Source organism: Leopardus geoffroyi, chromosome A3 (genome assembly GCF_018350155.1).
Source record: "Leopardus geoffroyi isolate Oge1 chromosome A3, O.geoffroyi_Oge1_pat1.0, whole genome shotgun sequence".
NCBI lineage: Eukaryota > Metazoa > Chordata > Mammalia > Carnivora > Felidae > Leopardus > Leopardus geoffroyi.
Window position 1 is genome coordinate 120699114 of NC_059336.1, and position 27056 is coordinate 120726169.

Consider the following 27056-nt stretch of genomic DNA (forward strand, 5'->3'; position numbering starts at 1 on the left):
ACAATAAAGCAAGAAGAAAAAAAAAACTCCTACAAATCAGAAAGAAATGAAACTGTCTTTATTTTCATGTGATATGGGCATCTATGTAAAAAATCCTAAGGAATCCTCAAAACTCCTAGAAGAAAGTTTAGCAAATTTGGAAGTTACACAATTAGTATTAAACGCTCTGTATTTTTGTACATTGGCAACAATTGGAGATTGAAAAAAAAAATCCATTTAAAATAGCATCCAAAACCATGAAATAGTTAAAGCTAAATTTAACAAGATAGGTGCAAGACCTTTATAGTAAAAACTATAAAACATTGCTGAAATCAAAGACCTCAATTAATGGAGAGATCGCAGATAACCATATTAAGATGTCAATTCTCTGTAAATTGGTACAGATTCAATTCAGTCCAAATCAAAATCCCATCGGTCTTTTTTGTTTTTTTTAAACTGAGTTGAATCTTCAGCAGCTTTTTAAGTTTGAGACAGAGACAGAGCATGAATGGGGGAGGGGCAGAGAGAGAGAGGGAGACACAGAATCCGAAGCAGGCTCCAGGCTCCGAGCCATCAGCCCAGAGCCCGACGTGGGGCTCGAACTCACGGACCGCGAGATCGTGACCTGAGCTGAAGTCAGACGCTTAACTGACTGAGCTACCCAGGCGCCCCAACCCATCAGTCTTTTTTGTATGAATTGGTGAATAAGAATTTATATGGGTATGTAAATGAGCTAGAAAAATTAAAACTTTTTTTAAAAAGAGGACTTATGCTACCTGATTGAGATGTAATATAAGTTTATAGTAATCAAGACAGTACAGTACTAGCCTAAGGATAGAATCCAAATAAAGTCCAGGAATGAACACATCTTTGATCAATTCATAGTCAACTAAAAATGCCAAGGTAATTCAATGGAAAAATGATAATTTTTCAACAAATGATACTAGAATAATTAGATATCCGTATGGGAAAAATACCATAATGTGTACCTCATCCCACATATAAAAATTAACTTGAAATAGATCACAGTAAAACTTATAGAACTTTTAGAAAAAACAAGAGAAACTCTTTGTGACCTTGGGCAAAGATTTCTTGAATGGAGGGGAGTATTGAGGCTGCTAACCTTCCATGTGAGGAAGTTGAAGGAGGAGGTTTTATGGGACCTGCAACAAAACGATAGAACAGGAGCTTGTCTGGCTCCAAAGCCACTGCTTATGCCATGGCAGCACACTGCCCCCTATTGTAGGGGCAGGGGAAGGGCTTGCTGACTCATGACAGGTTCTTTGGTGTCCCCGGACAACAGGCAGCACCGTGGGCTGGCGAGGTACTTGGAAGGGCAGTTCGGGCAGGTGGTTCCAGTAGCTGCTGGCACTGCTAGAAGGTCTTCCCAGTTGGAGTGGGTAAGGGGGCAGGAGAGGGAGTGAGCAGCAGGGTCTTGGGGTCTAGCTGGAGCACACCGCCAGCACATAGCAGATGTGGGGAGAGCTGACAGGCAATGGGGGAGGGTCACAGCGGCAGGAAGACACTGAAAGCTGTATGGGGGGGGGGGGGACAGCTTGAGTAGGCATCAGGGTGAACCTTACAGGATGAGGCTAAGGACCATGAAGTTGCATTTAAATAATAAAATGTGGCAGTAAGATTATACTTGAATCTCGTGGTTCCCAGGTAGAACGGGCTACACCAGGATCCCGTTCAGTGGAGAGGAGGGCTTTATTCAGAATAGAGGAGGGGAGGAGGGCTTTATTCAGAATACAGATTCCCAGTCCTACACCAGATATACTAAAGCAGAGTCCCTGAGGGTGGAGCCTGGGAATACAAGCGCAGACAGGTTTGGGAACCATTGATACTCCTACCTTCCCGGGTGATGAAAAGACATTAAAGGAGGCTAGGAAAGCTGGAAAACTGGGAATGAATTCAGTGGCAATGTTGGGAATTTATAATATGTCTGATTATAATAGCTAATATTTATTGAGCCTTACTGTGTCCAGTAGGGTATGAGGCAGGGCGCTTCATCCCCATCGTCTTACCGCATTCCACCCCCCAACCAAGGCAGGACCGTTTTATCCTGGTTTCACAGAAAAGGGAGCAGGCTTAGAGCAGAAGTGACTTGTAAAGGCCACAGCCAACAGTGGTAGAGGCAGGATTCAAGGTCGGGGTCTAACTGCTGTGTTCCTGGCCCCAAGCTGTATTTCACCAAGGGAGGGAAGAGTGTGTGTGTGTTGGGACAGATGGTCATCAGGGACCCACAGGAGGATGCCTTGGGAGCATGGTGCCCAGGCTGTGAGCTGGGAGAGGTGCAGTAGCCACTGTGGGCAGAGCTAGCAATGGCGACGATGGGCTTAAGTCCCACACTTGGGCAGAGAGGGTCCTGATCAGGTCATTTGTGTGTCAAAAGCATAAGGACGATAGGTGGGAAAATTAGGCAAAAACCAATGGAAAGACTTTAAAAGTCAAGAACCTCTCAGGAAGCCAAGGGCTGGCTTTAGAACTCGTTTGGAAGCCTGGAAAATGTGTGTTCCCAGGATGAGAAAATCCCAGCTGGCTGGGTGGTGGAGGCCAGTCTTTGAGGGAGAGGATGGACAGTTGGCTCTCACAGGTGGAAAAAGCATTTGAGGGCAAGAGGAAGGAAACTAGGTGGTTGCAAAGGAGATTAGCCCATCAAGTGAGTCGTGTGGCATCATCTGTAAGGGATTGTCAGGCTGATGCTGATAGGCCCTTCATGCCAACAGCAATGATCCAGCAGAGCCCTGGTGATGGGGTGGCTGTGCCATGTACATCAGCTGGCAGAGAACCACTCAGGATCTTCCCTTAGGAAAGGCTCATCTGAGTGAGATGGTGGTTCTGTGGGCACAGCCTGAACCAGTTCCAGTTTATAAGGAGAATGCATCCTTTGTAAATGTTGGCACTGAATGATGAGGGACAAACAACTAGCCTGGCAGCATGCTGCACAGTGATCTTGGGGCAAGCAAGGCATCTTCTCCCGTCATTCCTGGTGGCGGTGACCCTATGGTTCCCAATTCCTGCATTTCACAAAGCAGAGCAGGAGGGCAGAGGGTGAAGTCATTGGATTCTGTGCCCAGGTCTTGTTTGAGGACTTGAGGAAGATACATCTTCCCGGCTGATCCTTTGAAAGACGTGGGAGGAGAAGTGTGTCCCGTAGAAACAGGTGGACAGAGTGGAGCTGCTCAGTGGACTCCTGGACCAGATACAGAGGCTCTGTGGTGGAGCTGCTCTCCACGGGGCATTTACTGAGGGCCTTCTCCATGCGAGGAGGGCATTTCCAGAAAGCTGTGTCTCTGTCCCAAAGGGTCCCCACGTCTGCTGGTGGGCCGGGTATTCCAAGTGAGTAGAAGAATAGGAACTTTCAAGTAGTGCTCATTGTCTTTATTTTCTTCTCACAAAGAGATTCACAATAGAGAGGTTATAAAGCAAAAAGGAAAACAGAAGTTGTCCTAAATCCACAGCAACCACTCCCCACACACAAGACTTTGAATTTTTACCTTTTAGACGATTGGAAGCTATTGATGTGTTTCGAGCAGGAGGTAGGGCTTGCAAAAAGACAGTTTTGGAAGATTAATGTGATACCAGGGGATGGGTCGGCAGGATCAGAGAGGGCTCAGGGAGAAGTCTGTGTCTAGTCCTATGGAAGGTAAGGCTTTGGCCAGGAAGTGGCCAGAGGAGTGACAAGGAAGGAGACCAGATGGGACGAATGACCCACTAGAGGCACAAAAATGACCACCAGCCCGACAGGGCTAGTGCTCGTTCAGGTGTTCGGCAAAGGTTTACTGGGTGTTCACAACGTTCATTGCTGGGTTCTAGTTGTCTGGAGCGCACGGTCAGTGAGCTGTGGTCCCATCCCTAAGCTGGCAGAAATGGACCTTCAGAGCAGCCTGGGTGGGGAAGACCATGGCAGGCTTGGGTATTCCCATTCACTCGAAGTGTTGTGTCGCACCTTTGGCTGTGCCTGAGTGTCACCTGGGGGCTTTTAAACAATGTCAATATCTGGGCCTCTGGTTCCATTGTTTTGGGATGCTGCCTGGGGATAGCTCTCAGGTGATTCTAAGGTGAAGCCTGGGGTGGGAACCCCTGGTAAGGATGAGGAGAGCACCCCCAGGTGGTGCTAATCCAAGACAGTTGAGGTAGAAGAACAGAAATTTAGGAGATGTGATAGTTTGCCAGGCCTTTGAATTTGAAGTTTGGAATTTGAATATGCCGTGTGATTAAGATCTCCTTGAGAGACCTGGCCCACGGCCTGGCAGGGTCTTCACAGGCCAGTCTTTCTCTGAATATGTGCTAGCTCTTTTGGGAGACCGGAGAAGGGCAATCAGAAAAAGGGACCATAAGAAGGAAATTTGGAAAATGACTTAAAATCCGAATTGAGGACTAGGAGACTAGACTCAAGGCAGGACCAATGAAACCACATTAGTAGATGGAAAACATCTCTGTGGGTGTGGCTTTGACTATAATGAAGAGACGCTGGTCAGACGGGGAGGAGGTGTGGCCACTCGGGGTGAGGGGTGAATATTAGAAAAGGAAAGCAAATCAGTGGACAGAAGAAAAGCAGGTGACAGGCACAGGGAGATGACATGAAGCAGTCCTGTGTGTCTAGAGTTTGGTTTCCAGAGCCAGGGAAGTGAGAGGATCTTGGCTTTGCTTTAATGCTTATTACACCACCTAGAACAGTAACTCGTAGAAAAGAGTGTGAACTGCAGATCCATGGGCCTCAGTAGGCAGGTGGGACCCAGGAATCTCCCTTCTTCACCTGTTCCCCTGGGGATCCCAGCGCACTTGGCTCAGAAGCACTGACCTAGAGAAATAGCAACTAAGGAGTAAGTCCCGAAGGGTTGAGTTGAAACCAGGGACTAAAAATACCATTCCAGATGTCCCTGGACAGGCTCTGAGGGGCTGTAGGGAAGACAGACCACCAGGTAATGCCTAAGAAGCACAGTGGGAGAGAAGAAACGGGAGGGAGTCCCCAAAGAGGAGGAGCACTGGCTGGTTTCTGCAGCTTGAGAGTCTGCCAAAAGTTTCACTCTCAAGACTGGAGTCATTCTGAATTGAGAGGTAGGGAACTCTGGAATCCTAAGAGCTTGTTCTGCTCTGTGGGTATGTACAGAGGGGCTTTGATGTTTTTGTGTGATTGGTGATCTCCCTCCACATTTCCTCATGCTAGGTTTATGTGATGATTATATTTCTGGAACTTTAAGAATCTTCTGTCTTCAGATTATGTGCTCCTCTTCCTCTGGGCTGGTACATTTGCTCTTGAGTAAAGTCAGGATGTGTACGTTAAATGCAACTGGTATTGCTCAGAGGTTAACAGGACCTGAGCAGGCAGCATAGGACTGTGTTGTCATTCTGATTACTCCCATAAGTGTGTAGCTAATTTTTCTTCTTTTTTTTCAACTTTTTTTTAATGTTTATGTATTTTTAAGAGAGAGCGTGAGTCTGGGAGGGGCAGAGAGAGAGGTAAACACAGAATCTGAAGCAGGCTCCAGGCTCTGAGCTGCCAGCGCAGAGCCTGATGTGGGGCTTGAACTCACAGACCATGAGATCATGACCTGAGCCAAATTCAGACGCTCAACCGACTGAGCCACCCAGGTGCCCCTTTTCTTTTCTTTTCTTTTCTTTTCTTTTCTTTTCTTTTCTTTTCTTTTCTTTTCTTTTTTTTTAATTAATTTTTTAATGTTTATTTTTGAGAGCATGAGTGGGGGGTGGGGCAGAGAGAGAGGGAGACACAAAATCCAAAGCAGGCTCTAGACTTAGCTGTCAGCACAGAACCCAACATGGGGCTCGAACCCATGAACCAGGAGATCACGACCTGAGCCAAAGACCGATGCCCGACTGACTGAGCCACCCAGACACTGCTTCTTTTTTTTTTTTTTACTTTGGTAATCAGAGATTGGCTTAAATTTTCTTTACCATCCAGAATCCATATACTAAAATGTCTGTACAAGCTTGGTGTTGTGAGTGTGTGTGTAGGACCACAACTGAGTGGGCCAGCTCAAGTTTTACTCCCTCTTGGGGGTCTTTGCTGACCTACCCTTTTCTCCATCAGGATCAATCTGTGCTTCCTCTTTTTCCAGTAGCTTCTTTATCTCTGCTCTTGAGATCGTTTTTTTACTGTCCAGGACCCAGGATGGAACCCTGCCACTTACCAAGACGTCAGTGGGGTTGAGTTTTTTGTTTTTTTTTTTTTTTTTTTAAGGATCTGGAAGCCAAGTATGATTAAACATTTTAAAATAGAGTCCTTTAAGCAAAATTAGAATTATTTGGCCCAGAGAAAAAAGACCAAGGTGACTAAGAGAAGACACAGAATAGTGTGACCACATGTTTTCTGTTTCTAAAGTGAAGCCACCAGGGGGAGAGGGGGAACTTTTGATTAGTTCTTTGATTCTTAATCATCTGGGCTAACAGGCCCTTTTGAGAATACAATGAGAGCAATGGATTTGCTCCCCTAGAAAAGGGCAAAACACAATTTGCCCCTAATTTTGGGGGTTCACTGACTCTCCCATCCTACTCCTCAGATTTGAAGTGAATAATCCCTGGGTCATTATAAAATATTAAATGTTGGGTGTTCATTCCTGCATCTCCTCCCACAGGGAGACAGACCGGATGGCCTTCTATGGTCTTAATCGTCTCTCCCTCAGTGATGTGAGCTGGCTTTGCATCATAGGAGCATTTATCAAGACATCGTGTCCTTATGTTCAGCGCGTGTTAGTGGCATTTTCCTCTTAGCCCCAAGGCCTATGATTGACATAAAAATCTGCTTGCTCATATCTTTGTCCTCAGAGTTCATTATTGTTCAGTAATTAAAGCTTAGGACATTTCACATGAATGCTCAGGGATCCAAAAGGAAGACGGCATTGTACTAGCCAAGGTTTCTTGAGCTCGGGTCTGTTGACATTTGGGGCTAGGTCATTATTTACTGTGAGGCCTGCTTTGTGCACTGGAGGGTATTCAGCAGCAGCCATGGTCTCCACTCAGTAGATGCCAGGAGCACTCTCCCGCCTACTCACCACAACCAAAAAATCAAAAATGTCCCCAGACATATGACCATATAGCCCCCAGCAGAGTCGGATCACCCCCCCCCCCCCCCCACACACACACACCACCACCACCACCACTTGAAAACCACTGCTTCTAGCCTTTCTCTAGCTTGATTTTGGCTCTCTTATCAAGGGGAACACCTCTGTGAAGAATGAACTATTCTCTGGCCTGCCTTCTGAAGCTATTCATGCAGCTAGCTGTGCTCTGTGTCAGCCAGTGTATCAGCCCCAGAGGCTGAAACTGTGAGTGAGACACCCTGACCTTGGGGGCTTCCTGTGTTTTAGTTTGGGAGAGAGACACTCAGAAGTATCAGAGGGTATGGTGGGGGTGTCCATGGAAAAGAGGCATGTGTCCCAGGGCCTTTGCAATATATTATCCATCCAGGATGGTCTTGGTTAATAGTTTTCCCATGGCTATGTCTTTTTTGTCATTCATATCTCTGTTTAAATGCCACCACTTCAGGGAGGGGGGGCCAAGATGGCAGAGCAGCATGGAAGTTTTTTGCATCTCTCATCTCTGAAATGCAGCTAGATCAACACCAAACCATCTTGCACACCTAGAAAATTGATCTGAGGATTAACACAGCAATCTGCATAACTTGAACCACAGAACTCGGCAAGTATGTGGCATGAAGAGGTGAACTGGGGGAGAGAGAACCCGCAGAGGGTAGGGTGCTGTTTTTGCTTGTGGAGAGAGGTTGGAGATGGGGGTGGGGGAAGCACAGGAAAAGCACTTCCCCCTGAAAACAGCTGGAGAGAAAGAGAAAGTGGAAACACCCATAAGGGACTTAACAAGAAAGTGAGAAAGGAGAGGGTTTGGATACCATAAGACTATGAACAGGGGAGCACAGAGTCTGAAACTCCTCAGCTTGATACCTGGCAGAGCTCTGGTGGGAAGGGCAAATCCCCAGGAGCAGAAAGTGGGGTCCTTGGGGTCCTTGGGCCACATGGGGAGAGGCAGTTCCCCAGCTGAGAGGACACTTAGTAGAGGCTGTACAGCCTCCCCACAGGCAGAGGTCCCAGTGGACCCCAGAGAACAGCCACATTTGCTGGTGTTGGAACAAGGATGTTAAGGGGCGGTGAAGCCTGGCGCCAGATGTGTGTTGTGATTTACCGTAATCCCTGAAACACTGCTGCTACACGATCATGCGAACTTTTTCTGGGGTGGGCTGGAACCCGGTCTCAGTCTCTGGGCATCTGCAGCAGTGCAGTTGCATGAACGTTCCTGGGAGCAGGCTGGCACCTAGCCATTGCTCGGGGAGACCTTCGCCCAGAGGGTCTGAGCAGGTCAAAGCCACAAGGCCCTCAGAAGTGAGGGGTTTGGAAACACAGCCCCATCTGAGATGAAACTTGGGACAGAGGTGCTGCCTGGCAGCCTGACGGCATGGTCATGGACAGTGTAGAAGCCGGGAGTGGACTGAAGCCAGAGACAAAAGAGGGTGCTTGATTGCCAGTCAGAGCAAAGAGTTCTGATATTAGAGATTGGGTAGCTGGGTTACACCAGTTTCACCTCTCCTGTGCATGCACATACATGCATATATGTGCCACAATGATCCACCCCAGTAAACTAAGCAGCTCCATCTAGTGGAGAACGGAGCTGTTGCACGAAGCCCCCCATCCAACTGTGCCAAGCATGCTGTAGAGGAACATCATAAATCTCTCCACCTGCTTAGTTTACAGACTATAAAGTGCTTCATAGTTTGAATTCTAGGGGAAACTGGATGTAATTTCAATCATATTTCATTCTGTTCGCTGGTCCATCTGTTCACTTTTTTTCTTATTCTTGAATACGGAAAGAGAAAAAACTTATTTTTATTTTCCGTTCTTATAAAAAAGATTTTTTCTACAATATTTATTTTTTGTAAGTTTTTATTCTATTTTACTTTCATGATTTCATCTTATTCTATTTTATTGTATTCATTAAAAATTTTTTTCAAACATCTTCCTTGTTTTTTCCTTATGTTTCCTTTCTTTTCTTTCCCTATTTCCTTTATTCTATCAAGCTGTTTCGACAATCAGACCAAAACACACCTAGGATCTAGCATCCTTTGATGGCGGCCTTTTTGTGTTGTTTTAAATTTTTTAATTTTAATTTAATTTTATTTTATTTTATTCTTTTTCTTCCTTCAAAATGATGAAACAAAGGAATTCACCCCAAAAGAAAGAATAGGAAGAAATGACAGCCAGGGAATTAATGCAGGTACAAGCAAGATGTCTGAACCAGAATTTAGAATCATGATAATAAGAATGCTAGCTGGCGTTGAAAAAAGCATAGAATCCCTTTCTGCGGAGATAAAAGAAAGTAAAATTTAGTCAGGATGAAATGAAAAATGCTATAACTGAGATGCAATCTTGAATGGATGCCATGGTGGCAAGGATGGATGAAGCAGAGCAGTGAATCAGTGATATAGAGAACAAACTTATGGAGAATAATGAAGCAGGAAAAAAAGAGGGAAGCTAAGGCAAAAGAGTATGATATAAGAATTAGAGGACACAGTGACTCATTAAAAAGGAATAAAATCTGAATAATAGGGGTCCCAGAAGATGAAGAGCGAGAAAAAGGGGTAGAAGGTTTATGTGAGCAAATCATAGTGGAAAACTTTCCTAACCTGGGGAAAGACATAGACATCAAAATCCAGGAAACACAGAGAACTCCCATTAGATTTAACAAAGACTGACCATCAACAAGTCCTTTCATAGTCAAATTCACAAAATACACAGACAAGGAAAGAATCATGAAAGCAGCAAGGGAAAAAAAGTCTTTAGCCTACAAAGGAAGACAGATCAGGTTCATAGCAGACCTATCCACAGAAACTTGGTAGGCCAGAAAGGAGTGGCAGGATATATTCAGTGTGCTGAATTGGAAAAATATGCACCCAAGAATTCTTTATCCGGCAAGGTTGTCATTCAAACTGGAAGGAGAGAGAGAATTTCCCAAACAAAAACTAAAGGAGTGCATGACCACTAAACCAGCCCTGCAAGAAATTTTAAGGGGGCTCCTGAGGGTAGAAAAGACAAAACAAAAAAGACCAAAAGCAACAAAGACTAGAAAGGACCAGAGAACACCACCAGAAACTCCAACTCTACAGGCAACACAATGGCAATAAATTCATATCTTTCAGTATTCACTCTAAATGTCAATGGACTACATGCTCCAGTCAAAAGACATATAAAAAGAATGGATAAGAAAACAAGACTCATCTTTATGCTGTTTACAAGTAACCCATTTTAGACTTAAAGTCACCTTCAGATTGAAAGTAAGGGAATGGAGAACATCTGTCATGCTAATGATCACCAAAAGAAAGCCAGAGTAGCCATACTTACAGCAGACAATATAGGTTTTAAAATAAAGACTGTAACAAGAGATGAAGAAGGGCATTATATCATAATTAAGGGGTTTATCCACCCAGATGACCTAACAATTGTAAACATTTATGCCCCCAGTGTGGAAGGACCCAAATATATAGATCAATTAGTCACAAACATACAGAAACTCACTGATAATAATACCATAGTAGTAGGGGACTTCAACACCCCACTTACAGCAATGGACAGATCATCTGAACAGAAAGTCAGCAAGGAAACAATGACTTTGAATGGCACACTGGACTGGATGGATTTAACAGATATATTCAGAACATTTCATCCTAAAGCAGCAGAATACACATTCCTCTTGAGTGCACATGGAACATTCTCCAGAGTAGATCACATACTGGGACACAAATTAGCCCTCAACAAGTATGAAAAGATCGACATCATACTGTGCATATTTTCAAACCACAACGCTATGAAACTCGAAATTAACCACAAGAAAAAATTGGGGAAGATAGATACTTGAAGACTAAAGAAAATCCTACTAAAGAATTAATGGGCTAACCAAGAAGTTAAATAGGAAATTAAAAAGTACATGGAAGCCAATGAAGATGATAATGCCAAAACCTCTGGGATGCAACAAAGGTGGTCATGAGAGGGAAGTATATCTTTCTAAAGAAGGAAGAAAGGTCTCAGATACACCCTACACCTAAAGAGCTGGGAAAATAACAGCAAATAAAACCCCAAACCAGCAGAAGATGGGAAATAATAAAGATTAAAGCAGCAATCAATGCTATTGAAATAAATAAAGCAGTAGAACAGATCAATGAAACCAGGAGCTGGTTCTTGGAAAGAACTAACAAAATTGATAAACCCCTAGCCCGTTTGATCAAAAAGAAAAAAAAGACCCAAATAAATAAAATCAAGAATGAAAGAGGAGAGATCACAACCAACACTGCAGAAATACAAACAATAATAGAATATGATGAGCAATTATACACCAATAAATTGGGCAATCTGGAAGAAATGGACAAATTCCTAGAAATAGATAAACTACCAAAACTGAAATGAGAGGAAATAGAAAATTTGAACAGACCCATAACCAATAAAGAAATCGAATTAGTAATCAGAAATCCCCCAAAAAACAAGAGTCCAGGGCTGGATGGCTTTCCAGAGGAATTCTACCAAATATTTAAAGAAGTGTTAACGCCTATTCTTCTTTTGAAGCTGTTCCAAAAAAATGGAAATGGAAGAAAACCTTCCAAACTCATTCTATGAAGCCAGCATTACCTTGATTCCAAAACCAGACAAAGACCCCACTAAAAAGGAGAAGTACAGACCAATTTCCCTGATGAGCATGGATTCAAAAATCCTCAACAAGATACTAGCCAACCAGATCCAACAATACATTAAAAGAATTATTCACCACGACCAAGTGGGATTTATACCTAGGATGCAGGGCTGGTTCAATATCTGCAAAACAATCAGTGTGATACATCACTAAAAGGAAGGACAAGAACCACATGATCCTCTCAATAGATGCAGAGAAAGCTTTTGACAAAATACAGCATCCTTTCTTGATAAACACCCTCAAGAAAGGGATAAAACGATCATACCTCAATCATAAAAGTCATATAGGAAAGAGCCATTGCTAATATCATCCTCAATGGGGAAAAACTGAGAGCTTTCCCCCTAAGGTTAGGAACATGACAGGGATGTCTACGCTTGCCATTGTTATTTAACATAGCGTTGGAAGTCCTAGCCTCAGCAATCAGACAACACAAAGGAATAAAAGGCATCCAAAGTGGCAAGGAGGAAGTCAAACTTTCACTCTTCACAGACGACATGATACTCTATATGGAAAACCCAAAAGATTCCACCAAAAAACTACTAGAACTGATCCATGAATTCAGCAAAGTCACAGGGTATAAAGTCTATGCGCACAAATCAGTTCCATTTCTATACACCAATAGTGAAGCAACAGAGAAATCAAGGAATCAATCCTATTTACAATTGCACCAAAACCCATAAAATACCTAGGAATAAACCTAACCAAAGAAGTGAAAAATCTATACACTGAAAACTATAGTAAGCTTATGAAAGAAATTGAAGAAGACACAAAAAAATGGAAAAATATTCCATGCTCATGGATTGGAAGAAAAATATTGTTAAAATGTTGATACTACCCAAAGCAATCTAGATATTCAATGAAATCCCTATCAAAATAACACCAGCATTCTTCACAGAACTAGACCAAACAATCCTAACATTTGTATGGGACCAGAAAAGACCCCGAATAGCCAAAGCAATCCTGAAAAAGAAAACCAAGGCTGGAGGCATCACAATCCTGGACCTTAAGATGTGTTACAAAGCTGTAATCGTCAAGACAGCATGGTACTGGCACAAAAACAGACACTCAGATCAATGGAACAGAATAGAGAACCCAGAAATGGACCCACAGACGTATGGCCAACTAATCTTTGACAAAGCAGGAAAGAATATCCAATGGAATACAGACAGTTTCTTCAGCAAATGGTGTTCGGAAAACTGGACAGTGATATGCAGAAAAATGAACCTGGATCACTTTATTATACCATACACAAAAATAAGCTCAAAATGCGTGAAAGATCTAAATGTGACACAGGAAGCCATCAAAATCCTAGAGGAGAAAGCAGGCAAAAACCTCTTTGATCTTGACCACAGCAACTTCTTACTCAACACATCTCCAGAGGCAAGGGAAACAAAAGCAAAAATGAACTATTGGGACCTCATCAAAATAAAAAGCTTCTGCACAGCAAAGGAAAAAAATCAGCAAAACTAAAAGGCAACCAATGGAATGGGAGGAGGTATTTGCAAATGACATATCAGATAAAGTGTTAATATCCAAAATCCATAAAGAACTTATCAAACTCAACACCCAAAAAACAAATAATCCAGTGGAAAAAATGGGTAAAAGACATGAATAGACACTTTTCCAAAGAAGACATCTAGATGGCTAACCGACATGAAAAAATGCTCAACGTCACTCATCATTAGGGAAATACAAATTAAAACCACAGTGAGATACCACCTCACACCTGTCAGAATGGCTAACATTAACAACTCAGGCAACAACAGATGTTGGCGAGGATGTGGAGAAAGAGGGTCTCTTTTGCACTGCTGGTGGGAATGCAAACTTGTGCAATACTCTGGAAAACAGTATGGAGGTTCCTCAAAAAGTTAAAAATAGAACTACCCTACGACCCAGCAATTGCACCACTAGGTATTTATCCAAGGGATGCAGGTATGCTGTTTCAAAGGGGCATGTGCACCCCAATGTTTATAGCAGCGATATCAACAATAGGCAAAGTGTGGAAAGAGTCCAAATGTCCACTGACATATGAATGGATAAAGAAGATGTGGTGCGTGTGTGTGTGTGTGTGTGTGTGTGTGTGTGTGTGTGTATATATATACACACATAATGGAGTATTACTCAGCAATCAAAAAGAATGAAATCTTGCCGTTTGCAACAATGTGGATGGAACTAGAGGGTATTATGCTAAGCAAAATTAGAGAAAGACAAATATCATATGACTTCCCTCATATGTGGAATTTAAGATAAAAAACAGATGAACATAAGGGAAGGGAAGCAAAACAAATATAAAAACAGGGAGGGGGACAAAACAGAAGAGACTCTTAAACACAGAGAACACACTGAGGGTTGCCGGAGGGGCTGTGGGTGGGAAGATGCGCTAAATGGGGAAGGGGCGTTAAGGAGGACACTTGTTGGGATGAGAACTGGGTGTTATACGTAGGGGACGAATCACTGGAATCTACTCCTGAAATCATTATTGCACTATATGCTAACCAACTTGGGTGTAAATTAAAGACAGATGCCACCACTTCGGGAACACCTGTCCTAACCAACCTGCATCAACCGGCTCTTGTCACTTAATGCAGTGTAACAACCCGAAAGTCAGTGGCTCGCAAGCACACGTTTCTCACTCGTACATCCATGGCTAGGCTGGGGCCTGACCTGGGCTGGGTTCAGCTGGGTTTTGCTCCAGGCTGGAGCTTGAGTTTTGCTTGGCTCCACAGGTCCCTCATGCGCTGTACCAGTGAGGTTCTTGGTGCATATTGTTCTCGTGGCAACGGTGGAAGCCCAGAAGGAAGTGTAGGCGAGTTACAAACATTTGCTCGTGTCCTATGTGCTGACATCCATTTGACCAGAGCAGATCCCGTGGTCAGAGTCAGCGGGAGGGAACCTTCTCCGTGAGGCTATGACAAGTGTGTGGCTCTGTAATACTTGTACGGGGGAGTGACGAATTGGGGCCAACAATCTCCTTCACCTTCTAGTCTAAAGCAGCTACCTGTTACTTTGTCATTTTTATTCTCTGCTGGGCTCTGATACTTTTATTATCGCATCATGCTCCTTTTTTATCTACTGTTAGCAAAACATCAGCTCCTGACAGCAGGAACTTTTTCTGCCATATTCATTGCTACCTGCCAAATACCTACCTGCCACAGGGTGGACATTCACTAAGTCTTTGAATGAATGAATGAATGAATGACTCTGTTTGGGGATTGGCGGGTGGTGTTGGAGCTGGGTCTTGAAGTAGTAACAATAACTAACATTTTCTGGGAAAGACTAAAGCCATTTATGTATTGGGTTTTCAACCCAGGTTCAGTCTGAGGATCATCACCACGTGTGGCCCTCCGCAGGCAAAGGAGGAGAGGCAGGATGTTCGGGTTAGAACCGTAGAGCCCTGAAATAGCACATCTTATTAGAGGGCTGGTGATAGGTCCGGTGTGGCTGGGGTGAGGGGAGCTTGGTGGGTGGCGGCCAGGCAGAAGAAACGAGTGACGCCGGACCCCACTTGTCAGGACTGCCATGTTCCATACCTGTAGGGGAGCCATCACATCAGAGTCTGCAGGGTGGTGCCTCGGGGATTGTGCAGTGCACAACCTGAGAAGCTGTCCTGGCAACCTGGCAGATCATGAGGGGCCTCGTGTAACATGTCACATTGGCTAGATGCCTATTCTGGAAGTCGTCTTTGTTTTGGAAGAAGGTGGACATTGCGTATCTGTTAGCAGAGACTCGCCCAAGCTATGAAACAAATTGGAAGCTTCTAGAGGTCCTTTTGTTTTGAGGCACGTGGTAGAAACCGGACAAGCTTGGAAGGACCCCTCAGCGGTACCCCAAGGCTCAAACCTTGAATTGTGCTGGGTAGGGTTATATTTCTTGGAGACCCCAGACGTCTCCTGGCACAGCGATGCTGGAGTTTGCTGTGGGCCAGCACGAGAGCATCTACCCCCTCCGCTGTCTGCAGACCTCCCCACCTGTGTAGATGCCGCAGGTCCTTGCTGGGTTCTGTGCTCCCCACGGGCCCCCAGTGCCTGGGACTTCAGCCTCCACTGACCCTCGTCACAACTCGGCTGAGTAACGTAGGGAAAGCCCTGGCATCATGCTTGGCTGGCGTCTTGCCAGCTGGGCACGAGAGCCGCGGTGGACCCACCCCGAGGCCAGGCTGGCTTCTGATACGCAGTCCCCAGGGTCGGAGCAGATGTTTAATTAATGTCTTAAAACTCAAACTTTGCTTGTAGCGGGGAAAAAAGAGTAAGGAGATCTGAGCTCCAGCGTCAGCACTGCCAGGAGACCACAGGCTCACAGGCTCACAGCCTCATTTCTGGGGGCTTCAAGTCTCTTCCGTAAAATGAGAATAAGAACTTTGCTTGTTGTGGCCGGTAGGATTGTGAATATGGAGGTGTGATGAGACTCCATTAGTCTTATTGTTAGGCACGAATTTCCCTTCTCCCCTCTGGAGGAATAGAAAGTCACTAAGAACATATTTTGTGCCAAGCCCTGTCCCGGCTGGTGTCGCATATAACCTCTCTTTTGATCTTACTGGCCCAGCCTTCGGGGTTCCTGCGAGGATGAAGAAGTCACATCTCAGAGAAAGTGACTTGCTCCAGGCCACGCAGCCTGCTGGTGGTAGGCAAGGTCTGCGTGACTGCACGGCCCAGCTTCTTTCTGCCACTCGTTCATCCAGTAGGCATTGGCAGCTTCCCGTGTGCCAGACCCGGTCCTAGGCACTGGGGAATCCGCAGAGAAACGAACCAAAGCCCCGTCCCCTTGGAGCTTGCTTTCTAGTGAAGTAAACAGAGTAAACGGACAAATAAAAGGACGAATAAAAAGTGCAGATACTTCTCTGCAGGGTCTTAAACAGGAAAACAGAGAGAGTGGGGGGGGGTGGGGGGAGGTCAGGGCAGGCCTCTGTGAGGAGGGGACATGTCAGCAGGGACCTGACTGATGAGGAAGGTCCCCTCCAGTCTGCAGAGAGCACGGCTCCAGAGTGGGGCCCACAGGCACTGAGTGGTGGCCACCCCAGGCTCTGGCCTGTCTTCCTTGGGCTGGGGAGGTTGGTTGCTTGCAGAGATAACTTCTGCCCTGTTCCTTCCTGCTTTACGGCTCCGTGGAATTTTTTTTTTTTTTTTCCCAAAACATCTAAGTTAGTTTTAATGAACAGAGGCTCCAGTATGGTCTTCCCCTGACAGCAGAGCATCATGAGGTCTCCAAGGGCAGCTCACAAGGATGTTGGCTCCCAGAGCAGCATTCTCTCCCTGGGTTTCTACTCCCCAGTTCTGGAGTATTCTGGAATCTCCAGGCTGGAATGAGCCTATGGGGAGGGGTCGGCCTGGGCAGTTGAGGCACCAGCCTGCCTCCAAGGGGATGACTTCTCTTTTAAAGCCCTGCTTAGAGCAGCCCCATGTCCCTGTGGACTGGCAGAAATGTGCAGGATATTGTGATTCATCAAATTCCAAGAGGAAAGACTTCGTAAAGGAATTTTCTCACGGCTGCATTTCTGAGCTGGGGTATTACAAACATTTCATCCGGCTGTCCTGGGTTAGATGAAGCTGTTGAGTCTGAATGTTTACCCACTTGGGAGATTCGTTCATTCTCCTCGTTAGTTTAAAAATCTTGTGTTTAAGAAAAAATAACAGTTCTTTTGCAATGAGATTGCTGCCCAGTCTCTTTCACTGGGGAAAGGGGTCCCCTGGGGTAAGAAGAGGTGACCTCCATGGCACCCCAGAGTAGAGCTTCTCAGGCTTGTGCGGGGGTATCCCCCCTGAGACGGAAACGTGTGTTGAGTCCAGTGTGACAAGCTGCCCCCACCCCCTCCTGGGCCACCCCGAAGGGCCAGGAGGCCGCATCAGGGCTCCTGCTTGGCCTTCGGAACTGCCTGAGCTGGGAACCTCCCTGTCTGTTCACAGGGTCAGGTGTCATGTCTGCAAACCCCTGGCGCTGAGCTCCCTCAGGCAATCATTGACGATGATGAGAGGAGAAGCCTTCCTGCCACGCTTGGTTGCTGAGTGTGGTATCCGAGGCAGTCTTTGTTTCTGAGACCCCGTCTCTTTAGAGCCCGCGTCTTCCTGAAGCCGTGCGTCACCTCCCTGATCGGATGTGATCCCCACCCACTCGACCTCTGTCTGCATCTTTGCGCAGCCTCATCTCCTGGATATTTCCGGGACCATCCCCACTACTGTCCTGGCCTGTACCCCGCCCAGCAAAGTGACCGAGCCTCATTCCTCTGTTCTTGGGCTGAGGTGGCGTGGGAGAGGGTTGGGGTGCAGCAGCTGGGATATTAGAGGGCTGCGTCCCGGGGAGACCATGAGGCTGGGAGGTCAGGTTTGTGATGGCTTCTGGCCTGCTCATCTGCTCCCCAGAAGGGGAAGGGCAAGTAGGGGGAAGACCATACTGGACCCCTCTGAAGGGGTCGGGGTGAGGGGCAAGTTGTGACGTGGTTGCACTACCTCAGGTGGCTCTGGGGAGCACGGGATCCACAGCAACCCTGAGGACCCTTTCGTTGAGGTAAGTTTAGAGAATTGGGGGAGCTCTGAGAAGCACAGCCTGGGGCTCCTGGGAGAATCCTCTAGGAAGGAATAAGCTCACTGCGATGCAGGGAGAGAATTCCCTGGCACGGGGGGGACCTGCGGGACCCACAGGACTCTCCGGCGTGTGGCCTGGACATGGCCATTTGCCTCCACATCCCCTCAGATGAGCTGAGAGTGCAGGTCGAGAAGGGGTGGGCAGGGGACAGGAAGTGGTATGACCCTCTGGCCACCCTGGGAACCGACCCGCCTTGCCTTCCCTCCAGCCTTTCCGAGCAGGTCATTTCCAGGCCCACCTTTGCCCTCAGAAGTGAGGTCTGATGAGGGCCAGCCGGGGTCAGGACTGCAGGGACTTCCAAGATGAGGTAGGCCGCCCCTCATCTCATAGGTGCTGAAGTGGGGGCTCAGGGAAGTTTCTTGACCTAGCAGGTTCCCCATCCAGCGAGGGGCAGGGCAACAGTCCAGGGCTCCTCCTAAGTTTGTTTTCAGCACCTGCCAAGTGGAATGCCAACGTGGATCTTATTTTAAAATAGGCTGAAGGGAGTGCTGTCCCGTATAGATGGTTTCCATTGTGAACCAAACCTGAATCCTGTTATACTCTTTGTTTGTTTGTTTGTTTTGAGAGGGAGAGAGGGAGCAGGGGAGGGACAGAGAGAATCCAAAGCAGGCTCCACACTGTCAGCACAGAGTCCAACGCAGGGCTCAAACTCCCGAACCAAGAGATCATGACCTAAGCCAAAATCGAGAGTCAGACGCTTAACCGACTGAGCCACCCAGGCACCCCTGTTATACTCTTTGGATAATAACCTTTGGTGGAAGTTGGTTTAAAGCTTTCCTGTTATAGTTGCTCTCTGTCTACAGAGCAGGTGGTTTACTTAAGGAGGGACCCCGATGGGGAATAAAACAGTTATTACTGACACTGGCTCAGTGCTTACACTTTATGGAGTTTGCTCTATCCACCCCGTGAGGTGGACAGCAGGGCCTGTTGGGGGGCAAGAGACCCCTAGGCGTGGAGCTCTGTCCATGGCTCAGTGTGACAGCCCAGGTGGTGGCCAGGGCCAGAGATGGGTCTGGAGCCTCTGGTTCAGAGTTGTTGACACCGGTAGGTATAGGGCCCAGACTTGTGGCTCGTCTGCGTGCGGCTACTCCCTTGACCTCTAGGACCTAGAGACCCTTGGCCCTGGTGACTGCTGTATCTGGACCCTGTGTGGGTTTTGGCAAAGTGCCCCCCCTCGGTGAGATGCCTGAGGTACAGTCTGACCTTGTTGACTAGCTTCCTGTGCCATGAATTTGGGACTGGGCAGATCCTAAGGCTATACAGCCCCCAGAGGAAGGTGACCTTTGGGATGGTAGACATTCTTGGACCTCAGGCCAGACTGGCTTGGAGATGCAGCATGATCTTTGTGATTTGCTTTGACTCACTTAATGTAAATTGGCAGCTCTTTGGGTTATCAGGTATTTAATAAGTGTCCTGAGGCCATATTGATACTGCTCAGGTGGGAATGGCCTATCATGTCCAAGCAAAAGTTCAAGAGATATCCCTTAGGATTTTTGAAATTGCCCACTTGCCCCATGAGTGGTATAGTGATGGGGCTGCCCAGCCCCAAGAACACAATGAGTTGTTAGTTGCTGGAACCAGCAGTTTAAGGAGCTTGTGAGGTCTGCATCTGGTGACTTTATGACCAGTCTCAAGACACATCGCATGTACTAACTCATTATTCAGTGGGCCTGTGATGAGTGCCCAGGCCTGCAGGAACTTTCTGCCGGGGGTGGTGGGTCCTCAGGGTTAGCACTGATCAGCCCTGATAAAACACAAAAACAGAGGGGAATATGGCATAACCAAGAGTATCCAGAAAATTAATGTCAGAATTAACCTCTCATCGTCTATTAAGCCATCTTGTTTAAAAATCTAAAAGTGACTTCCCTGCATTTTTCACCTACCCAGGATCCATTATCCTTCACTAAGAGAACACTTTCTCCCCCTGGGGCCAGAAATGAAGAACTTCTGCCTCCCTACCCACATCTCAGCTAGACTTCTGCCTGAGAAACGGCGCCCTTCAGAGGAGGGGTCTGCCTTCCTCAGGCGGGACCTCAGGGAACCCAGGTGGGGAGGGTGGGAGCCTCAGGGAATGTGCGGGGCCAGACCTTGTTGGAGCTGGCTCCTGGCAGGTGGCTTTGGAGAAGCAGGAGGAGCTAGAACCTGGTGCCGCCCCAGATGGGGCCCAGTCAGGGTCAAAGACTGGGGCCCAGGAAATGAGCACCAGGAAATGAGATGTGGTTTGAACGTTCAGGTCCATATCCAAGGTTACCTGCAGCAGGAGGCGGTTGAGTCTGCAATGCCAGCAGCCTGTGGAAACGGGCTGGGGACCACAGACACCTAGGGGAGCCTGGAGGGTGCCAAGGGTGGAGGAACAGACTCAGTGCCCAAGAAGGCCTTTGTACCGATGTACTGAGCTTGCAGGACAGACATCCGTCGCACAGCTGCCCTGTCCCCTTCCCGTAACTTCCTCATGGGACCTCGGTACTGGTACCGGCCACCCCTCATCTGGCAGGTGGGGTTGGCTGGGAGGATGCCCGTGAATGCCAGACACCTGTACACCTGCAGCGTCACGTGGAAGGTAGCGTGAGGGCTGGGAGTTGGCCCAACACGGCTTCACATCTGTGACCTTCAGTGCAACCTGCAGCTTTTAGGATTATACACCCCCAGCTAGTAGATCGGGGTTTTGTACACTCTCCTCCCAGCTAATCAGCACAGCACCTAAGGGCGCCTAATAAGTGAGTCCTCAGTAAGCGGTGGTTGAACAAATGAAAGAATGAATGAATTGGGGAGCAGAGGGACCGTCAGGCCACACAGGTGCACGGGATCGGCCAATTTAGCTGCGCTGTGAGCAGGAGAGGCAAACAGCCCCATAACCAGCCTTCCAGGCCGGGGCCTCACCCACCTATGGTAAGCGGGGCAGGGTCTGTTCCAGGGCCTAAACGTCCCATCAAGGTCAGAGGCTTGCCGGGGCCCTCCCTGGACACTGGGCAACTAGGGGTTTGATTTTCGTTACCACCCACCCCCCCTTCTCCATCCTCTCTCCTGAGCATGTGCCTTCACCATTGTCCTTTTCTCTCCTCGGGGCACAGATCCTGGCCAACGTCTGCCTCTACCTGTGCGCCATCATGGTGGGCGTCATGTCCTACTACATGGCGGACCGCAAGCACCGCAAGGCCTTCCTGGAGGCCCGCCAGTCGCTGGAGGTGAAAATGAACCTCGAGGAGCAGAGCCAGCAGCAGGTGAGGTCCTCGCGGGGTGGCCATGCGGCCGTGCAGGCCTGGAGCCCGGGGGCCAGCGACCGGGACCAGAGAGGGGCCAATTGGGAGGGGGTGGGCCTGGGACAGTGCAGCCCCCCCTCTCCCCCGCCCCCAGGGCTCCCCGGGGCTCCGGGATCACCTGCCAGGGCCAGGTGTTGGCTGCCTCCTGGGCCTCTGACCGTCACAGGGCTCCTTCTGACTTCGGAGAGCTTGCCTTGCTGGAAGCCCTGTCCTCTCTCCTCCTCTGTGCTTGACCTACTCCTCCCCTCCTCCTGTGTTTTTCCCCCCTATAATTTAAAACTTTTTAAAGAACTACATTGGCCCAAGCAGTCACCAACGACTCCTTGTGTTCCTCTCTCTCAGGTGAAAAAGTTCTCTGGGTTTATTCTAAGTGCTTTTCTCCCCATGGGCATCACTTCAGGTCAGTCCTCCTCTGCCACCCTTTCCGGTTCTATGGCAGATTCGCCATGTGTCCCTGCTGTGCACTCTGAGCCGTGTTCTCTGCAGCGGGGTGGGCCCAGCCCATACCAGGGGGGCCTTCTGGGTGAGGCCCATCAACCTGCTCGCCTCCACCCAGGGCGCTAAGTTTCCTTCACGCTCTGTGCGTCTCCTACTTCCTTCTCCTTCTGAGTCCTCGATGAAGAAGTAAAACCAGTCCAAACCCTGGGGACCCCACTGTTTACATTTTTCCATTGAGAGAAGTGCCTGCTGCCCCCGCTCTTTGTTTACTGGCTTTACTCCAGCCTGTTCCACCACAGAACCACCCAGTTCTCGTGTGATTCAGTCTTTATAATAGTTTCTGGTCTGGATTCATCTCCGATGCCTTTTGAAGGTCTGCAGAAATTACATCCGCCAACTTCCTGTTATCCATAGGTTTATTTCCTGCTAACAAACAAACTCAATAGTTTGGAAATAGAGGATTCCCTGTTCTGGGAACCATGTCATTTTGTGTTCAGGTGGTGCTCTTGGCTCTGGATTCACTGAAACGGCTGTTTTCCACTCAGGTGGACAGGGCCAGAGTTCCGGGGGCCTCTCTGGAGCCTTTGCCTGGGGGCCTCCTTGGCGGGCCTCCCCTTTTCTAGATGATGCTCTTCGAAGGCACACACTGAGTCATTTGCTGATGAGTCCTCACTTCCTCTGTCCTGGGGATGTGTTTTCTCTGTTTACCAAGGAGATCTAGAAGCTTCTGAGCTGGGCCTCAGACTCCACTCCTTCAGAAGGCAGGTTTCAGAAGAGGAATCTCCCCAGCCTCTGTTGCCACAAGGGGCCAAGCTTAGCAGGTCATTGAATTTGCCTCCTTGTCCCCACCCCTGTAGCCTGTGGTTACCCACGAGCTGTTTCTGCTTGAATGTATGTAAAGAATCCCATCCTTCACTGGCTTTAGAGTGTCTTGAAAGGCGTTCTTCAGTTTCTGTTTTACATGCTGGCTGGGTTCTTTCTGTATCTCCTCTCTCATACCGTGGAGGCATCCCTCTGGATTCTCTACATTAAAAAAAAAAAAAAAAAAAAAAAAAAAAAAAAGCTTGTGTCATCGATTATCTAGGTCAGGAGTTCTTTTTCTAGAGTATTTGTGCAGCCTTCAGCACACCCGTCAGTCTTGTCTGTCTCAGGACACATAGTTGGTATAATCCAGGACATCCTCAGTCACATCAAACAGTGCTTGGTGGGGGGGTGTCCCAGTAAAGTAGAGGAAGGTCCTGTGTCTCACCTGGATCTGATATTCTCTGCATAGATAATATGGACAAGTTATCCTCCTCTTAGAGCCTTGCTTTCCTCATCAGCAAAGTGGGGGTGTTGAGACTCCAGAGCAGGAGTATTGATGCTTGTCTTTAGGTTTCCCTGAAGGCAGAAATACAAGCAGAAGTGCTTTGTAACCTGTAGAACTTGGAAATGGGGACGGTCAGGCTGCAGTGCCCAGGCCGTGGAGTACATGGGCATTTTCTAATGGCCCCGCTGGGCAGGGTCAGGGTTGGGAGCCTGACAAAGAGGGCCATTCCTACCTGCTCCGGGACTCCCGAGCGCCACGTAGCAGCCAGGGGGCGCTGGCAGCCTCTCCGGGCCACGCTGCTCCTCTGCTGTGTTGTGAGCAGTAGCAAAGCAGACACTGGCTCCAGGAGAGAGGGGTCCAGGGAGGCTGAAGGGAGGTGCACAGGGTGGAGAGGCACAGATGCACACCCCCAGGCTTAACTGGGACACAGCAGGTGCCTGTAAGTATCCATCGAGTGGAATGAATTGGTCTTGCCCAGCTCTAGCCTGAGCGTGACCTTGGGCCAGCTCCTTCGCCTCTTTGGGCCTCAGTTTCCCTATGTGTAAAGTGTACGTGAGAATAAAACCTTTGGTGAAAATCAGATAATCTGCGTCTATCCCTTTGGGAATGAGAAAAGCACTGTTACCATCAGGAGGGGCGGAATTCTGCACACACACCCCTGCCCCAAAACTGGGTGTTGCAGTTTGCCCATGTTTTCCTTAGGACTCTTGTGACCGTGTGCATGAGATCTGTTTGCAATTTTACTTTCTTTCTGTGTCCTTGGCAGGTTTGGACGTCATGGTTGTGCTGGGTTTAGGAAATAAGTGTTTCCTCTTTCTAACCTGGGAGAGTTTGAAGAAGATATGGGTTCTTTGCAGGAGTAGAAGGACTCTCGGGGCGCCGGGGTGGCTCGGTTGAGCATTTAGCTCTTGATTTCTGCTCAGGTCATGATCCCAGGGTCGTGGGATCGAGCCCCACATCAAGCCCCGCATCAGGCTACATGCTAATAGCACAGAGCCTGCTTGGGATTCTCTCTCTCTCTCCCTCTCTCTCTTTCTCTCTCTCTCTCTTCCTCCCTCCCTCCCTCCCTTCCTCTCCCTCCCTCCCTCTCCTTCTCCCTCTGCCCCCTCCCCAGCTCTCGTGCACACTCTCTTGCTCTGGCGTGCTCTCTCAAATAAAAAAAAAATGACTCACTCGTGAAGCCTTGCGGCTCAGGAGTTTTATGAGATTCAGTCTCCCTCAAAGGTACGAGGTTTTTTGTATAAGTTATAATGTGTTTTTGTTTTTTCAGGAACTTAACCAACTTCATATGAATATGTCACATTTTTGACGTGGGATTTTGCCTTTCCGTGGGTTTTATAGCGATATTCCCTTTTCATTACTGATATTGCTAGTTTGGGCCTTCTCTTTTTTTTTTATTTGTCCTTAATCTGTCTTGCTGAGGTTTATTAATGTTTGAGCCTTTTCAGTGAACCACCTTTTTGTTGCTTTCTTTGTGCACTTCCGTAATGCGTTATGTTTTTGACTTTGATTCTCTTCTACTTTCTTTGAGGTTGACATCATGTCCTTTTTTACCTTCTTGAGATGGAATTTAACTAATTTTAGCATTTTTCTTTTCTAAAACATGCTCCTGGTGCTCGGATGTCCCACGTTATGTGCTTTTGCTTCCTTCTACAGATTTTGATATGTCCTATTTCTGTTGTCATTTAGTTCAAAATACTTTCTAATTTCCACTGAGATATCTCTGATCCCCAGGCTGTTTGAGGGTACATCAATTAGTTTGCAAGCATACAGGGAATTTTTAAGGCCCTCTTTTTATTATTGATTTCAATTTACTTTGCTGCAGTCAGAGAACATATTCTGTGTAATCTCAGTCCTTTGAAATCCGTCGGAACTTGATTTTTGACCTCTCATTCTTGATTGATTTTGATGTACTTAAAGACAACATGGATTTTTACAAAAATGCATCAAAATATCTTCCAACAATGAAGTAATGCTGATACGTGTCCATCATGATGCATTTGCATCTACCCCAAATTTTTACCTTTTTGGGCACAGTGCAAGGGCCTCCCAACATTTAATTCCCCTTCCCCCAGACTTTCTGGCTATTGCAAGTTTTTTATTTATCCATTTTTTATTTATTTTTATTTTTTTTAATGTTTATTTATTTTTGAGAGAGACAGAGCATGAGTGGGGGAGGCACAGAGAGAGGGAGACACAGAATCTGAAGCAAGTTCCAGGCTCTGAGCTGTCAGCGCAGAGCCCGATGCGGGGCTCGAACTCTTGAACTGCGAGATCATGACCTGAGGCTGAAGTCAGATACTAAACCAGCTGAGCCACCCAGGCGCCCCCCCCCTTTTTTTTTTTTTAAAGTTTATTTATTTATTTTGAGAGAGAGAGATGGGGGGGGGGCGGGCAGAGAGATAGAGAGAATCCCAAGCAGGCTCTGCCCTGTCAGTCCAGCTTTTCCATCCTTTTGAAGAATTCCCCTTAGTGTCACTCTTCACGAAGGTCTGTTAGGGAAGTCTCTGCATTTCTAATTGCCTGGAAATGTGTTCAGTTTGCTTTCGGCTTTGGAAGTCACTTGCTGTCAGAGGTAGAATTCTAGGTCGACAGCGCTGGACTCAGAGCCCTTTGAAGGCGTCATTCCATTATCCTGTGGCTTCTGCTATTTTTGTTGAAATGCCGGCTGGCTGTCTGACACGCTCTTGCTCCTTTTAAAGGAATACGTAGTTTTTGTATTTTTTTCCTCCGGTTGCTCTTACAGTCTGTCTCTGGTGTCCAGCAGTTTCATGGTGGCGCGCCTGGCGGTTTTCTTTGCAGTTACCCCGCGTGGTATTTGAGGAGCTTCTTGAATTGATGGCTTGATGTCTTTCATCAGTTTTGAGATGTTCAGCCAGTATCTCTTTGCCCCATTCTTTCCTTTCCTTCCAGGACTCTAGATGTCCTTGTTAGACATTACCATGTTCCAGAAATCTCTGTGTTTTTTTCTGAATCTTCCTTTTTTTTTCCTTCGCTTCAGACTGAATATTTATACTGATGTGACTTCCAGGTTACTAATCCTTTGTCTGCTCAGTGCTTGAGCTCTTCTGTTGCATCCTTAATTTCAATATTGCATTTTTTTCATCTCTAGAATTTCCTTTTGACTTAAGTAAAAGACACATTCCACTTCTCCGGTGAAGTTCTCCATTTTGTCATCTATTCTTTGGAACATAGTAAAAATTTTAAACTTTTGGACAACGGCAATATCTGAAATACTGACAGGTCTGCTTTTCCCTGTTGATTTTTCGTCCCATCTCATGGCATCATGGCCTTTAACATTGTTTTTTATTAATTAAAAAAAATTTTTTTTAAGTTTGAGAAAGACAGAGCACGGGTTGGGTGGGGCAGAGAGAAAGGAAGAGAGAGAGAATCCCAAGCAGGCTCCACATAGTCAGCGTGGAGCCCCATGTGGGGCTCGAACTCACGAAACCGTGAGATCATGATCTGAGCCGAAACCACGAGTCGGATGCTTAGCTGACTGAGCCACCCGCATCCTGGCCTTTTTAAAAAAATGCTGGATAAATTAAATGCTGAATATCATGTATGGAGAATAGTAGCAGCTCTGAAGGATGTGTCTCTCCAGAGAGGACTGACTTTTCTTGCACCTCACCTTGATCCAATGTGGGGTCTAGAAGATTTGGGGCTGGGGTTTAGTCCGAGAGCTGGTTTCTGTTGTGCCTACTCTTAGGAAATAGTCCTTCAAGGGTCTTAACTCAAAGGCCGGTCCTCCCCTTGAAGGACCCTGGACTCCCCGCCACAATAAG

At 47.1% G+C, this 27056-nt stretch overlaps 1 protein-coding gene across 4 annotated transcripts in view; it reads left to right on the plus strand.

Annotated features, from left to right (window-relative positions):
• The window catches only part of ADCY3 (adenylate cyclase 3), an 89935-nt gene that overhangs the window by 24134 nt on the left and 38745 nt on the right, over positions 1 to 27056 (plus strand). For all 4 annotated transcript variants that reach the window (XM_045447542.1, XM_045447540.1, XM_045447544.1 and 1 more), the window contains exon 3: positions 21336 to 21485. In XM_045447542.1, coding sequence (XP_045303498.1) covers positions 21336 to 21485 — 150 coding nt within the window. The remainder of the gene's footprint in view (positions 1 to 21335; positions 21486 to 27056) is intronic.